This window comes from Phoenix dactylifera, chromosome 4 (assembly GCF_051530095.1).
Source record: "Phoenix dactylifera cultivar Ajwa chromosome 4, Ajwa_hap1_PhDact_Kaust_v1.1, whole genome shotgun sequence".
In the NCBI taxonomy this organism is placed as follows: domain Eukaryota; kingdom Viridiplantae; phylum Streptophyta; class Magnoliopsida; order Arecales; family Arecaceae; genus Phoenix; species Phoenix dactylifera.
Window position 1 is genome coordinate 47,983,361 of NC_143193.1, and position 16,082 is coordinate 47,999,442.

General features: G+C 38.6%; 1 protein-coding gene across 6 annotated transcripts; it reads right to left on the reverse strand.

Annotated features, from left to right (window-relative positions):
* Positions 1–1,259: 1,259 nt before the first annotated feature.
* On the reverse strand, positions 1,260–14,848 carry LOC103715459 (Ankyrin repeat family protein). Of its 6 annotated transcripts, none has more exons than XM_088720242.2 (5): positions 14,605–14,796; positions 14,118–14,324; positions 13,232–13,918; positions 12,568–13,000; positions 1,260–2,329 (listed from the first exon to the last, which is right to left on the reverse strand). In XM_088720242.2, exons 3-5 carry the CDS (start codon positions 13,888–13,890, stop codon positions 1,508–1,510), a joined length of 1,914 nt encoding a protein of 637 aa, XP_088576368.2. In that variant the 5' UTR covers positions 13,891–13,918; positions 14,118–14,324; positions 14,605–14,796; the 3' UTR covers positions 1,260–1,507. The 6 variants fall into 6 exon arrangements, with proteins under 6 accessions (XP_088576368.2, XP_088576369.2, XP_089786355.1 ...); XM_088720243.2 differs by having other exon boundaries at positions 14,118–14,431; XM_089930229.1 differs by having other exon boundaries at positions 13,232–14,431; positions 14,605–14,848.
* Between the last annotated feature and the right edge of the window lie 1,234 nt (positions 14,849–16,082).

Sequence of the window (16,082 nt, forward strand, 5' to 3'; positions counted from 1 at the left end):
CTTTTTTATTTATTTATCTGAATGACAGCGTCTTGTATAGTTGTAAAAAAAAAAATTTACATATACACCTTCTTATACATTCGAAATTGCATGATTATCTTGATAAAATTATTATTTATGTGTATATCTTTATAAAATATTTATTTTGTAGTTATTTTTTTATTTTTTTTCATATATACCTATATGATTGAAAGTTATTAAAAAAATGAACAGATTAAAATTAAAATAACTAAAATATTCTTAAATTTTTTATAAGAATTATATATATTTAGAGGATATACACTCAAAATCAACTTTATAAAATTATAATGAAGGATGGCAGTTTAAACCATGGGCTACCAGCATTTTAAAACTAACGGCAGGTGACAGATACAAAAGCAATATTTTTATTTTTTTCAGAAAAAAAACTATTTTTTTGAAAAAAAACTATTTTTTTTTGGTGAAAAACGGTAATTTATATATCTCTAACGTAAGTACAGTCTGTCAGATCAACAAAAAATAAAGAGCACAGGAGATAGAAAATATCGCTTATGGAAGTCCAGGGGACCTCCCCAAAATGTCAAGCGATGAAGGAAGCAACCTAGTCTGCTGCTCGATTCGCCTCCCGAAAAATATGTGCTACCTGAAGATCACTCATCTCTCGAACCATTCTGCGAGACGCTCTGATGAGAGGGTGACCATCTCCAAACCTATCCAGACCACGTATCTAGTCAATCATCACAGAAGAATTCTCCCTCGAAGAACACCCGCTCGGCACCGAGAATCCTCCTCGCATAAAACTATTCCATATTACCTAATTACCTACTTTTGTACAGTTCAAACCATTTTAAGCCTACAGTGGTGTGCTAGATACGAGACATATATCAAAAGGGTAATGGGTCGTATGACTAGAACAGCATGCAATTGCCCTGATTGTTATGAATAACAAGTGTATCAAAGTCGGTGACACTTCATTTTCAAATGAAATAGCCGGCAGAAGGCCTGCTCAGGAACAAGAATCAAGCTTCCAGGCCATCTCTCAAGGCATGCCGCATGAGCTTTTTATGGTGGCAATCGACTTCTGCAAAAGAAGAACCGCATCACCATCAGCCTTGCATGCGGAATCCCGGCGACGTTCGCCGGTCCAGGCGAGCTCGCCTTGGAACCCTAATCCAAGTTGCAACTGAGATTTAACAGCATGTGATTTTAGACACCATATTCGGCAGTAGCTTGAGAGTAAATTCAGACAAGGAGCTGCACATTCTCAGAATCTCAGTACATCAAGAAAGAGGGATGATGCCACCATATATATCAGGTAATGAGGAAATACAACAGTGCTCGAAACTATAATCTCACAACCATTTTCCCAACCACATGGCTAAACCATTCAAAGACACCCTCCTCCAGTAGCCATCCCTGCTACTCTTTAATACAAATGCACAGGGAATACTGTATAGAGTATTCATAGATCAAAGGATTAACACAAAATATATGCATCCTTCGAATCCATGTTATGTTATGCTGGGACTCACCGTAGGGGCATGGATAGAGTGCTTGGAGATTGGATCAAGAAGCGAGGCAGGTGATGCTCCAAAACTGCCAGGAGCTCTTTACCCTGGCTCCCTCTATCCACCGGCCGGTTGCCGAGCCTACTTGCAGCCTCAACAAGCTGCCCTCTCAGCCTCTGCGGCAGTAGCTGCCCGCCTGCTTGCACACACTCCCTGTACAGTGGCAAGTAGGCGATGGCCGTCGCTAGGGGTGACGGCAGGTCCCTCAGGCAAATGGGTGAACAACCCCTCCTCAGAATCCTCATAAAATTCACGTAGTGCTCCTGCCCAGAGCTCATCCCTTCAGAGAATGCAGCCTCTGACCAGTGTTCCCTGAGAAAAGCCTTCAGCTCTGGGGCCACTGCCTCATCATCGGACCTGGAAATGCTGTCAGCAACAGAATATGTAGCAGCAGGGTCACTTAAGAAGTCGGAACGAAGAAGAAAAGCGACACCATCGAGGGACCCGCTGCTCCTCTCGCCAGCAGCCTTGAGGATCTCGATGCTGAGGGCTGCAAGGACATGTTGGGGGACATGGGGGAGGAGATACCCAGCAATGCCCACCTGGCTGCTGGAGGTGGCTGCAGTGAGCGCGAGACACAGCTCCATGTCCCTGCATCCCCGGTTGACAAACCACTGGACAACTTGCATACACCCCCGCTCAGCAGCTCGCATCAGCGGGCCCAGGAAGGCTGCAGCATTCCCCTCTTCAACCAAGCATTCCATGGTTCCAATCTTACAGTAGTGGGATGCAAAGCCAAGAGCAAGATCAACATCCACATCCAAGCTGTTCCTTTGAGCAATCTGCATAAGAATTCACAAATGATGAAGTTCAAAAGCAGAGAATAAGCATCATATTTTGGCCACATGTCCAGACATGATACGCCATCAACATAAGTTGGTAATTTCAATGTTGTAGGCAAAGCAGGCGGTATTTTATTTATGAACACTGTTCAATACCATGACCTAAGTTCAAGCATTTAGTTGCTTCCCTCCCAGCAACAGAGCTGTATCATCATCTTTCCTTTTAATTGCATGAACAATAAGTCCCACAACTCTCCCTCTCTTTCCGACAGGAATCTCAAAATCTTGGACGTAATTGGTTTCAGAATGTAGAGATCCATGCAGAAACAAGTGAGATTATCAATTGTTTCTCCTCGTTGTCCACATGTGATTAAAACCTCTCTTCAGCAGTTCTCCATGCAAATATGTTTCATAGAGTCACCACCAATATTAAAAAAACATAAACCAATGTGTTTCAATTAGAGCCAAAATTCTTCTTTCAGCTTTCCAAGGATATTCGGATAGACTTAGTCATGAGTTCAGTTAGTTTGCCAGATTCACGTCTCAAATATGTCAACAGATTAAATTCTAGAACCCCAATTTGATTTGTGAATGATCAGACTTCCAAATCCAGCAGCCTCCACTGTACCTTCAAAGACCACACCTTTTTCCCCTCTCTTCACTACAAGAAGTCTGAAAGTGTAATCATGATCAGCAGCAGAAGTATCAAAAGAACAGACATTCAAGAAAAGGAAACCATTTTACTCAAAAGTGTTCTCATAACCATATCACACTCGGCAACGCTAACTTGGCTCCAATCCAATGCTGCCTCCTTCAGCTAGTCACCTATCAAAAATCACCAAGCAATATTTCTGCCAAAAAAATGTTGCATTTTTTTTTTGAATTTCCGGACCAAAGTATATCTTCCATACATGTAGTAAACCCAAAACACCCTCCATTCACAGCCCCCCTCCCTCTCTCCTCTTCCACTAACAATGAACTCATATTACCCTAAGATTAGACTCTTCAAGTATCTTAATTGGTGACAATCGACATAATTAGGGTCCTGATATTAGCATGTAATTTGAGGCTTAAAATGATGATGAAATAGCATATCAGCAAACTTGAAATCAGCTCGAAAGAGGACTACATCTATGAAGATGGAGAAATATGGGATTTTGTCCTATGGTTTTATATTGTAGGGTGCTAATTGTAGATGAACTTTACCCTATTATCATAGTATATGTTGTTTGTATGTAATATAGTCTTGATTGATGAAAATAGAACAGTGTTAAATGCTAAATTGGATCAGCAGAACAAAATCATGAAGGACAAGGGCTTAAAATCAGCCGATTAAAAATAGTGTACGTGGAATTCTACTTCAGTTAAAATAGCCAGCCAAGATTAACAGACCAGGTAGACCACACAGGTTTGAATTCATAAATTGGGATATGTTTTCTCAAATCATGATAGAAACCAAGCTGGTTGGATGAAATGGAGGGGTACTTATGAGGTATTATGAGGTACTTATGAGGTATTATGTGACTAACTTATAACTTGACAACTTATAAAGAAAATAAAGAGCGACAAATAAAACCTAAAAAATTGTATGGCTAATAGTATTGGGGAATAAAGAGGGTCCAAGAAAAAAGTTTAAATGCAGCAAAAACTAAATGTTGAGATGGAATGTGGAAAAACTAGGAAGAATAAAGGGAGGAGCTGTAAGGTTTGCACAAATCAAGGACAAAGTGATGACAAATTGATAGAAATGGTGTGGAGCCACAGAATGAAGATCTCCAAGACTCCAGCAATGCATAGTACTTTGATCTTTGCTGAAGGATATAGGAAGAGAAGAAGGGATAGTGTAACAAAAATGGAAATTGTAAGAAAGAAAATATGGAAACCTGCAATAACATCATTTTTTATTGCAAACAGGTATTGTTATCATATGAGGATTCATAAAGCTTGACTCCAAATAGTTTTCACAAGCCTTGATTGTTATGGTTACGGTTTAGAAATTAGTATGCTTAGACAAAAGATAGAACAAAGGCTTCAGATTTCATGCTAAGATAAATAAATTTATTTTGACAAGTCTGGATGAGGATAAACCTACAGAGGATGAAATGAAGTGCAAAAGTAAATAATAGTGAGAGATGCTAAGGATAATCCAAGGGAGCTTCTGTCATTGGAAACCCCAAGATTATTGCCTAGTATAAAGGTCAAGACCTGAACACCTCCTATGACAGTCGCACCATAAAAATGAAGAAAGAGGATTGCTTTTAAGAGAAACTTCCAAAAGCTAATGCCTAAATATCACCCCTAGAGAACTGTGTCCACAAAGACTATTGAAGCAGCTTTAAACACTAGGACACTCCTAGCGAGATGAAGACACAAAATACAAATAGTACAAATAATTTCTACGCAAATTGTGGATCCTCAGCTTATGCAAACTTACGGCATGTTGCATCACATTTAACCACACATGATCATTTATGAAAATAACATGATGTTTTAAAATGTCACATGATAATTTAACTAATCACTCTACAACTTGAACATGGCAATAATAAGGCATATTACAACTTAAGAAGTCCCAGGAACCAATCAGAATATCAAACCAAAAAATGAGTACAAGGATTACATCAAAATAAACAAAAAAAAGAGATACAAAAGCTACTCATTACACCACTAAACCCTTGTAAGGTACTCTTGCATTAGTTGACTTTGTTTACTTTCATTACAAGATGAAACCATGCACTATTTGTTTCGCATGAGCCTATGAGTTACAGTTTAATCAGCGATATGTGCCAGGAATGGTTCAAGTATGATGTCAGACATCTTCATATTATGTCTTTATTTTAAAGACACTGAAAATTATTGAAAAAGAATAAACTTTGGCCTCAAAAGCAACTTTTTGTGTATATAGTGCATCTTTCCCACGTTGGAGTGCATTTTATGTCAGCAGCATGGCAAGTAAGGCATGCACAACATAATGTACAAGTTTTGGTACCAAGTAATACCAGCTTGTAACCAGCATAAAAAAAAAATCCCACATGCTTCTTCAAAATATAACCCCAAAAAAAAAACCACATAATGGTCATCATAGCACAACATACATCACCATCGCAGCACAACATGCATCACCTATTCTACCAATGCAATAGTATTGTTTACTTGTTCTTTGCATAACCTCAGCAGGCAACTGTCGCCATGTATCAAATGACATCCATCTGACCTGTTTTACTTCTTAATCTATCACCTACAATTTGGTTCTTATATACTGATTTACAGATAAGAACAATAAAACAATCTCAATGTATAATTCATCAAAAAACACTCAAGATCAAGATTAAAAATAACTGAAACATTCTAGTATTTGATCCAACTAAACAAAAGATTGCCAGTTACTGGTATATGAAAGAATTCTAAAATAATACTTTGCAAAGACTTTTGAGCCCTGAGGAAGTTACTGAGCATTCTTTTAAAATTTCCAAAATATGAATCGAAATAATATGAGAATTAGACTGAGGTAACCGCCATTTATATCTAGTGCAGAACTATTAAGCTTATCTGCCATGTAAGTGGGTTATGGTCGTACCTTGCAGATTACTTTGAATGACAAATATATGCTTTTCCATCCATAAATGGTCCACCTTAAAAGTCAAGTCCAATAACTGTATCCTAAATTAAATGCTTTATCTTTGCTACTTCACCAAAATTTTCCGTTGGAGGAACTGTATGTCACTGCCATAACTCTCTCTCTCTCTATCTCCCCCCTCCCCCACCCTATATATAAATTATATATATTCTATTCATTTACCACATCCCCCATATAAATTATATGTATTATATTCTTTTGAAAAAGCATGATATATATATATATATATACATACATATATATGCAAAAGGTTATAAATTTTTAGCTTGATCCAAGCTGTATACTACTAGAAAAGATCCAACACAAAATCAAATGCTTATATTTTGATACCAAGTTACACCAAAATGCATTCAGCATTCAATATGAAAAGCCTATGTCATGTGCATGTGGAAACAAAAACCTATGTCACTTGGACCCTTTGGTTTAACATTCCATGCTCACACCCGACACTTGCACATGTTTATTAAAGTAAAACTTGGATATAGGGCATGACAAAATTGTTTAATGTAGCAAAGGATCCAGTAGTTAGACAAGCATCAACACCCAACACATATTCACAAGTCCATAAACATAGATGGAAAACTGACTTGCGTGGCATATAAGGTTAAAAATATTTAATACAGAACATGTGTCCATTAGAGGTATGACTGAAATACAAGCGTCTCATATCAAAGACATGCTGATTACCATCCACTAAATGCATGAGAAATTGATATATATGAAAATAGTAACTTCTACAGGCCATATGATCAAGAATAAATCATAATAAAAATCACTAAAAACTGAAAGGATGGATAATTATATTAAGAAGGTTTAAGAACTTTGTTGAAAGGGTAGTATTATAGCAAGGTTGAAAAAACACAGAACACAGAATGAAAAAAAAATGTAGAAAAGGAAACAATTACAGGTAACTGATTACTAGCAAGCAACAGATAAATTTTCAACATATGTATAACATCCTATGGCTTTGACTAATAAACTTAGTTGATGCCAAGGTATATTAGCCATAACCAGATGTATGGCTACAAATTCGTGCAGTTTTATTCAGGCAAACAAAGTCACATACATTTCATGCAAAACAAAATAAATAAGCATGGCTTAAGTTTACTAGTTTATATGCATATCAAAGCATAAAAAGTCATTTTGAATAACAAAAATCTGAAACATTCAAAAAACAAAAAACAAATCACTTACAGCAAAATTTCAAATTTCGGTTGCACTCAAATATCATAGCTTGTATAATATTATCAATCAGTTTCTGATAAATAACACCTTGACTCACTAAAATAAGTATCCTAATATCCCAGAATGACACATTCCATAATCACATGTTAACCCTCTGGATCAAGGTCCGCCGTGCCGGTCCGGATCGGCGTACCAGTGGCCGGCCGGACCGGTACGGTACCAGTCCGGACCGGTACCGTACCGGTCCGGACCACTTTCTTTCCCATCAAAAAAAAAAAAAAACCACAGCGAGGCGCTGTGGTTCCCCCCCCCCAAAAAAAAACACCGTACCGGTGCGAACCGGCCGGTTCGCACCGGTACGAGGCCGGTACCGCTTGGTACCGGCCGGTACCGACCGGTACGGTCTCCGTATCGGCCGGTTCACAGAAGAAAACCGGAAATACCGGTTTTCATCTGTGTCCGGTACCGGTCAGGGACCGGACCGGTACGTACCGGCCCGTACCGGCCGGTACGGGCCGGTACGGCATTCCTTGCTCTGGATCAAGGATCCCTATAATACTATAGTGAGTTGCAGATATTTATTGAGAAAAATGTCCGGCAAAACATTACATATGCATTTAGTAATCAAAATCATTAAGTAACAGCAACATAAATTAAAAGTAAAACATGTGCAACACCCTGTGTGAATATTATTGATCACCGAAAAGCAAAAATACTAAACTAGCATAGGAAGAAGAAAACATTCTTGCATTGGAATGTCTCGAAATGAATGGTTTCCAACTAGCTCCCATATGTGCAACTTTATATTCATCTATCAGTGTCTAACTGGAGTGCGATAAAACACAAGATTAGTTACTATTAAAGTGAATGCATGTAAAGGCCAAATTAATGATTTTTATATGCCAAGGAAAACACTGTGCACATTTGGAAGGAGTTTAACAAAATTCAGAATCATGATTGCACATTAATGCATGCGTCGGTTTCTGAATAAGTAGTGGTTAAGATTGACAGAATGGGATAATTGAGGATACAAATTTTCCTTCAACCATTCCATGAAACTTCAGTGATCATTCTGTAAACCCAATTTTAATAAAGAGACATGCCTGATGTCTTCAATATCACATTTATCCCTCTTGATAAACCAGGGGTGTGATCCTAAAACTGTCACAATATTTTTTTTACATTATCTGCATTTCCTAGTCCATAACTAAGCCCTGAAAACTATTAAGAACAGAATAAAAAGTCTATCCAGCTTGAAAGCTTTGCTAAGTCTTATTCTTGGCTGCATAATTTTTGTTCTCTCTTCTTCATACTCTATTTCCCTCTCCCTCATCATCTCAGGACCATCTATCAATTAACTAATCCAGCATACATCGTTACCTGCATACTCCTGCCACCTAAAAGTAATTGCTCAGATTTTCCTACTTGCATTATTTTTTGCCACATAGTTGACAGCACAAATCACAATTTTCTTATGATACTCAAATCAGAATGCACTTGTCCCAGCACATGCTTGCTCTTAAGCCATTAATACCATCATAACCATCAACACGTACAAGCGTCTATCAGTCTATACATGCTGATTTTCCTCAGTCATCCATCATGATATAACACATGCAACAAAGAAGCCTCTTGCCTGAGATCCTTTGACAAGTACAGCTATTGAGGGATCATGAATGAATTAACAAAAGGCAAGTAGCTCAACTTTCATGTAGCTGATTACTAACATGGTATGGAAATAGATAGGCATTATAGAATGACACCTATTTATGAGTGTGATACTAGCACATCGATCTATTCCAAACATGACACCTATTTATTAGCACTTCAACATTGTATATTATTGGCTGTCAATTCATAAGACACATGCCATGCAACAAGGAGCTGGCTTTCAAGCCTTGAGCATCCAACTATGATCCAAGGTCTGCTGTACCGACCTATACCATACCAGTAAGGTACTTGAATGGTATCGAGATTCAGCTTGGTATATGGGTTGAACCAATCCATACCGGTCTAAACCGAGCGAAACCACCAGGTGCATACCATACCGTACCGCCCTATGCCCATTTCCAAGCGATACTATGGTAAAGCTCCCGAAGAAGTTGAGGATAGAGGGCAGGCAAAATGCGAAAAGGGTGTGGGGAGCTGTCTTGAAATAGGGTGTGTACCATACTGTACCGACTCATACCGTCCTGAACTATTAACATGCCAGTACGATACCTAGTATTTATATTGTGGACCTTAATGGTAGTATAATTCAAGCTTTCTACTTAGGTTACACCTTCCCACTTTTAGTCCTTATAGACTCAATGCAAGTTTAAATATAGTCCTGCTACTGCATAAACTATTAATTCTCTTAGGCCCTTCTTGATTGAGGTTAATAGGAAATATGGGACAGTAATCTAATTATTCTGTTAAACTATTAATTCTTCTTAGGCCCTTCTTGATTGAGGTTTATAGGAAATACGGGACAGCAACCTAAACTGTTAAACAACCTTTTGCAATGCACTTGTTTCAGGGGCAAAATGGGAACTACAAAAAGTTGAAATGGACATTTTTCCCACCTAATGCAAATAACCTGGAATAAAGCTACTCTACCAGAAAATGGAACGCTTTTATCCTGGATTTGAGCAGGTTAAGGGTAGTTTATTCTGGGTTAACCACTTTATCCAAGTCATCTTGTTCCCAATGAAATAGGACCTTAAGAAGATAGGTACAAAACGTAGTCATCTGCCTAACATCATGAGATCCAGGTTTTTATCGACTAACCAGAATCCCCAAGGTGATGAGAGGTTCCCCGAAGCTTTTTAACTAGGACATAGCAAGGCTGATGGCTTATGCCCGCAACCAACTCTATAAATAGCTCTTACTCTAGTCTACAAAAACCCACTTCATCTGACAACTTTTGTTCTAATCTGACCAAGTAAAATTTTCCTTATGGAAAATCTCAATTTAGCCCCATTCAGTAGCTCTTACTTCAAGCACATTTCCCTTGAAAATCCATTTTTTTAGGTCCTATTTCCATAATTAGTCTCGTTCATGTTTCAAGCTCCATGGAGCTTGCTTTAAATGCAATGCTAACACCAAATCTGATTCAGAATAATAATAAGCTTAAAGCCTTGGTCATAACTAGGATTATCCCAAAGCAACAACTAAGCAGCTAACATCCTCCATAGCCAATTCTACAAGAGTGCCTACCCTTTTCCGAGAATGTCATGAAATGATAAGCAATAACTTTCACTCTAATCCCACCATGTAAAATTTAAGGAAGAATGATGTAAATCATTGGCCTTCACAAAATTATCTAATATGGCATGATACTTCTTGTATATCATAAAACCGTATAAATTATTATACATAGGCCCTTCATGAATTCAGTATTAAATAGATAAATTACGAACTGCAGCCAGTTGTATGGGCCCCCGTAACGAGAATGTAAGATGACGAGTGTACATAATAGTCTTGACTCTCAAAAGGCATTCTAAGTGATTGATCACCCACCAACGTTATTATCTTGTTTCCCTTGTAGAATATCTTGCTATATCACAATTGGTGCAGGCTCACTACAAAAGCATTGTTAGAAGTCCATTACATTGATCTTCATTCTTTAGTCATAAGGCAAACCTTTCATAATAAATAAAGATGATGCTAGTGAGCACTTGAAATAGCTCTTTTGTTGCCTTCTCCATATGTTCTTTTAAAATATCTGCTTGTCATTGCTTGTTTCTTATTTTCCATCAAGATTGAGAAATTTAAATTCTAGCCAAAACTCCCAGACTCTCAACATTCAGCCAAGTCTCTTTTAGAAGTTTGCATTGGTCACTTCAGGAAATTATTTAAATGGCCTAGCTTTGCATGTGGTGCCGAAGTGTGGATTAAATTCTAAGATTTGAACTACAAAATGGGACAGCTGGTCTTTAAACTCTAGTAAGAACTTAGTAAGAACACGAGCTTAATGTTTTCTTTTTTCAGGTGAGAAATTTATTGGCATCTTCAACGGTTTGGAGGCAACAGTTATGTCTCACTCCATCTCTAACTAGGAGTAACATTGCTATCTAAAGTATTAAATGACTGGAAATATTTCCAATCTTTTTCACTAAAAAAATGGAAGAGTTGCTTAACCAAAAAAAATGATTAGAAAAGTCATTAAGTATTCATATGACAGAAAAAAAGGAAGAAATTTATAGTATTAAAGTGGTCAGCATATGAGGAAATTATCACATTTTTGGGAATACGGATGCCCTACCATCTCAGCCATGACAAGATGAACCAGCCATAGCATATTCCTTTTCTTCAATATAGTTTGTATTCCTACTATCTTTTATCTTCCTTTTCCTCTCCTACCATTTCTACAACTTGTGTGGCTGAAATCTAGAAGAATCCTTGCGGACCTTTTTTGGTACTTGGACGCTCATATCCAGCTCCAAAAATCCATGTCGGATTCATATATCCGAATTGGAAAAGCATCAGATACTTAGATGCTTATCAAGGATACCTTTTTTTAACCATATCTTTTAATAACTGGGAGAGAGTTGGACTCTTCGAATGATGAGTCTAACCCTATAATAGTGCTAAAATTAACTTTTGTTCTTTTTAGAGATTGGTCAAGAATATTAGTATTTAAATAAGTTTGTAAAATGTCATTTTTCTAAAGTCTTGAGCTAATTAAAAAGTTTGGATAAGAAACGTGCATATTGAAACACCATAAAAATAGTATTTTTAAGTTTTCTTTCATACAATATTTGAATATCCTTTGATTATATTTTTCTACATATCCCCAGATCTCCTTTTTCTCCTCTTGCCGAGTCAAACTTGGGCGCATGTCCAAATGCAATTCTCGTGTCCACATCAACATGCCATTGGTGAACATACATGCAAAGCTTCCATAGAACACAGAAATGCTTCCTAGAGTATTTAGCATTTAGCAATGGCACGCAAACTACCCAAGAGAAAAAAGTCACCAACCTTCAAATTAGATACCTATGCCAAACATCATAATCCAAGAAAAATAACTTAGTCCTCATGAAGATAATCATGGAAATAAGATTTAAAATGTTGAATATGACAGCATTTTACAGCCGCAAGTATCAGTAGTGGTCGTTACATATTCCTAGAGGAAGTGGAAGTATCAAGAAAGGTGATCTATACCATATGTGCATCTATAATATTGATAAAATATTTTCCATAAGTACTATTTAGCATGGCATTGTGTGGCCATGAAATTAACACTTCCATGCAAAAATGCTTCTAACAGCATCCAAGACAACATGGTAGACTAATTTATCCATTTTCATCATCAGCATCCTCTGACAACATGATATGGAATTTGAGCAGCGCCTGCTATATATATTGAACCTGAATGTTATGAAATCCAAATTAATAAATGTTCACTTTTAAACTAAGATAGATTAATCACCTGAAGCAAAATGCGTACAAGTTCTGTACTCCCAAACCGTGAAGCTTCTAGAAAGCATTGGTTGACATTGTCTGCACCTCCTTCCACCAGCATCCCCAGCAACCCTTGTATTGCTGTTGCTGAGACTCCAGAAGCCCAGCCAGGGTCAAAAGAGCTAGAAAAGAGAGTAAGAGGGAAGCACGCAGCGTCAAAGGCTTCAGTGAAATCCTTTCCTGTGAGATGATTGCCAGCAATATCCAAAAAGTTTTTGAATGCTGACAACTGGAGTTGGACCTCAAGGATTTTGCTGTGGTTTCCTCTACCCTTGTTTTCCTGGCAACGAGAGTGAAATCCGATGCACTTTAAAGCCCATTCTGTAAACTTCTGTACTTTGGCACTGGCTTCCGCCTTCAAAACCTCATCTTCATGACATTCTTGAAGGCGTTCATGTAACCTAACAATGAAGCATCAAAACAACAAAGATCAATTATCCATAAAACATAGAACACCTCTGATTATGAGACTTACCATCATGAAAGGATGGAAATAACAATCTTAATTGATAATTTGACCAATATGAATGCATGAATTCTTTCCAGAAACTGCAGAAGTAGTCCAAGAATATCATGTAATGAACCAAGATTTCAGATGTTCATGGATGGGAACCAGGATAAAACGAGTTTACCTTTGGGCCATGACATTGACGGTATCAGCCAAGCTCATTGTCTTGCTCTGACAGGCAGAAACACACGAAGCAAGAAACGATGTCCTCAGGGCCGCCCTCGTGAAATCATTCGCGCCATTGGTGACAATCTTCTTGATCAGCTCAGTGATCCCATTCAGCTCTTGGTGGGTTGTCAAGAACCATATGGAATCCAGCGCTATGCAGAGTGCATCATTGAGAGTATGTGGATCAGCCAGCAGAATCAGGCTCTCAGCAAGCTCCCAGTCATGAGAGCTTACTGCCGCCTGGAACAAGCGCCCGAGCTCAATCCGGTCCTGTCTACTGAGCTTCCTCTCCTGCTTGTTCTTATCCTTGTCCTTCCTTCGAGCCTCAGATTCCTCCACCGAATCTGAGGCCCTCGATCTGAGATTCTTGGCACTGCAGCCATAACTCCTCATATCTCGGGGATCTTTGGCCCGGAGAGGAGCTTCCCTTGAGAAAACGTTGCTTCCCTCCCCTTTGTCTGGCACCAGGGACTCGCTGCCATCATCCAAACTCCCAAGACCTCCTTTCTCATCCATTTCCATCTCAGAGCACAGACGATCCTCCAAATGCCTCTCCTTGGCTAAATGCATGCTGCCGTTCTTCCCAGTCATCACAATCTCGCTCTTTCCCTCCATTTCTCCGACACCTAGCTACCAACCACCCCTTTCCAAACAAAAAAAATTCCAACCTTTTCAATTACAATACAATCACCGAACTCTACCAAAGAAACCAACACCTCTCAAAACAACAGGCAGAACCCAATCAAGATCTTCCAAACATGCAATCAAACGAAAAGCACCGACGATTCTTTCGACGACAAACCTAAATCCCAATTGATAAGCTCAAGAATCCAAAAACCCACCTCCTAAACGCCGAAAAATGTCAAATTTCGAACAAAATTTCGGCCGCCGCGACCATCAGCAGAACAAAAACACCAGAGAATCGCAATCCCCGGCCTCGAACATCGAAAAGAGAAAACCAGCGGAGATGACCAAAAGGATCAGCGGCTCCTACGACGAAAACCCTAGATACCCTTCAATCCCAGGAAGCGAGATCCACATGGGCCGCCCTGAAAAAATAAAGAGAGAAATCCCCAAGCCAGAACAAAATCCCATTTCAGCCCAACCGCCATACAAAAAAAAAGGAAAAAATCCGATTTTTATGATTACAGACGCCCTGATCGTACCAACAAGAGGCGCAAACAATAAAAAATTCAGTTTTTCATTGGGGAATATGGAGAAGGTAGAAGGAATCAATAACAGAAGAGAGAGAGAGAGAGTGTGTGTGTGTGTGTGTGTGTAAAAGAATAATAAAAGTAGTGAGAAGAAGGCGGAGGAAGGGAATCGAACCTGGAGGAACCCCTCTGGGACTCGAGCTTTTGAGAGGGATGAAATGGGGGTTTTATTTCTCTCACCTTTTTCCCGTCATGATAACTTTCATGTCTTGATGGGAGAATATAGAGGGAGGGAAATGGGAGTTTTGGAAGGTTTTTCTTTTGTCCTTTTTTTCTTTTTCTCAATGCCTCCACATGAGAGAGATAGGGAAAGAGAGAGAGAGAGAGAGAGAGAGAGGAGAATATGATGTTGTTAATGAGTGAATCTGTTTTTTTTTTAATTATTTTTCTTTTGCTGTTTTTTAACTCTCATGAAAGTGAGAGTCACCACCACACCACAAGATCCCACCACCCAAGTCCCAACACTCATCTTTTTCGTAGATGGGGCCCACCCCTTCTTCAGGTTCCCTCTCGCCCACCTCAATTATTACAATAACCCTCTCTCTCTCCTCTCTTCTAACATGGACCTCTTTTTCATCCACCACCATCCATTTCCCATCCATCCACATAATCCAACCCCACTCTTGCTTGATTTGTTTGGTTGTGCACAAACTCAGGGAATCATTTGGGTTAATGGCTATAATTATGTAACAAGGCTCGTGCATACAAATAGTAGCAAGGCTGCTATTTACTTGCTATTTTTTCTTAACCATCATTTTGTAAGATTTAATAATTGTATTTGTAACTTTAGTGTTTATATTTTAGATATGACACATGATTGGAAACCTTAACCACTTTCTTTAGCTAGTGTGTTTTCTTGTTTTTCTTTTTTTTTTTCTTTTAATTGGAAGGTCTAAGGCCCAAGAAACAACAATATGGAACAGAAATTGGTACAATATAGAGTAAGTGTCCAATAAGGTCCATATTTGTATGCAAGTAGAGCAGCATATTGGGTTGCCTCTTCATAGCCAATCAATCTAATGAGGTGCTGTGAATGGTCAGTGCAGCTTTCAGCCCTCCCTTTCGAATATTTTGTATGCTGACTTTTTTAAATGTATTCATATTAGACATATATGATTCATCCGCCTTAGCAAAAAATCTCAAAATGTTGTAGTTGCAATACAGCTTGATTTATAACTTGAAGCAAAGGATGAGGTGAGCTGACCGTGGAGACTTTTGATATCCATTTAATGACAATGGTAGAGACCTCTTCTAAGATGATCTTACTGTAATGTGGACATCAAACCTTTTCATATAGCTTGAAGCTCGGATAAAGAAACTGAAGCAGTAGAAAAAATTTTGGATCGAGCCAATAAGACTTTGCCCAGATGAGTCCTACCCAAGAAACCAACACCCGCAAATCCCTGTACAAAGGAGCCACCCAAATTTCCTTTTGACTACACCTGAGAGAGGAGCTACTTTTTGACAACCGAGCTACTTTTGGATGACCCACCGCCTTCCCCTGGACCTTTCACTCTATTTTCTAGACCAACTGATCTCACCTCAAAAGAGATGATAGATATGAGTTTAGTGAACCGATGGCGGATGGGTGCT

What these genes read in the sequence shown, in the direction of transcription:
- LOC103715459 (XM_089930229.1), bottom strand. Translation starts at nt 13,890, where the DNA reads ATGGAGGGAAAGAGCGAGATTGTGATGACTGGGAAGAACGGCAGCATG. An exon ending in GTCAATGTCATGGCCCAAAG is followed by an intron (nt 13,001 to 13,231) that starts GTAAACTCGTTT and finishes CTTCATTGTTAG; the next exon opens with GTTACATGAACGCCTTCAAG. An exon ending in TTGTACGCATTTTGCTTCAG is followed by an intron (nt 2,330 to 12,567) that starts GTGATTAATCTA and finishes ATTCTTATGCAG; the next exon opens with ATTGCTCAAAGGAACAGCTT.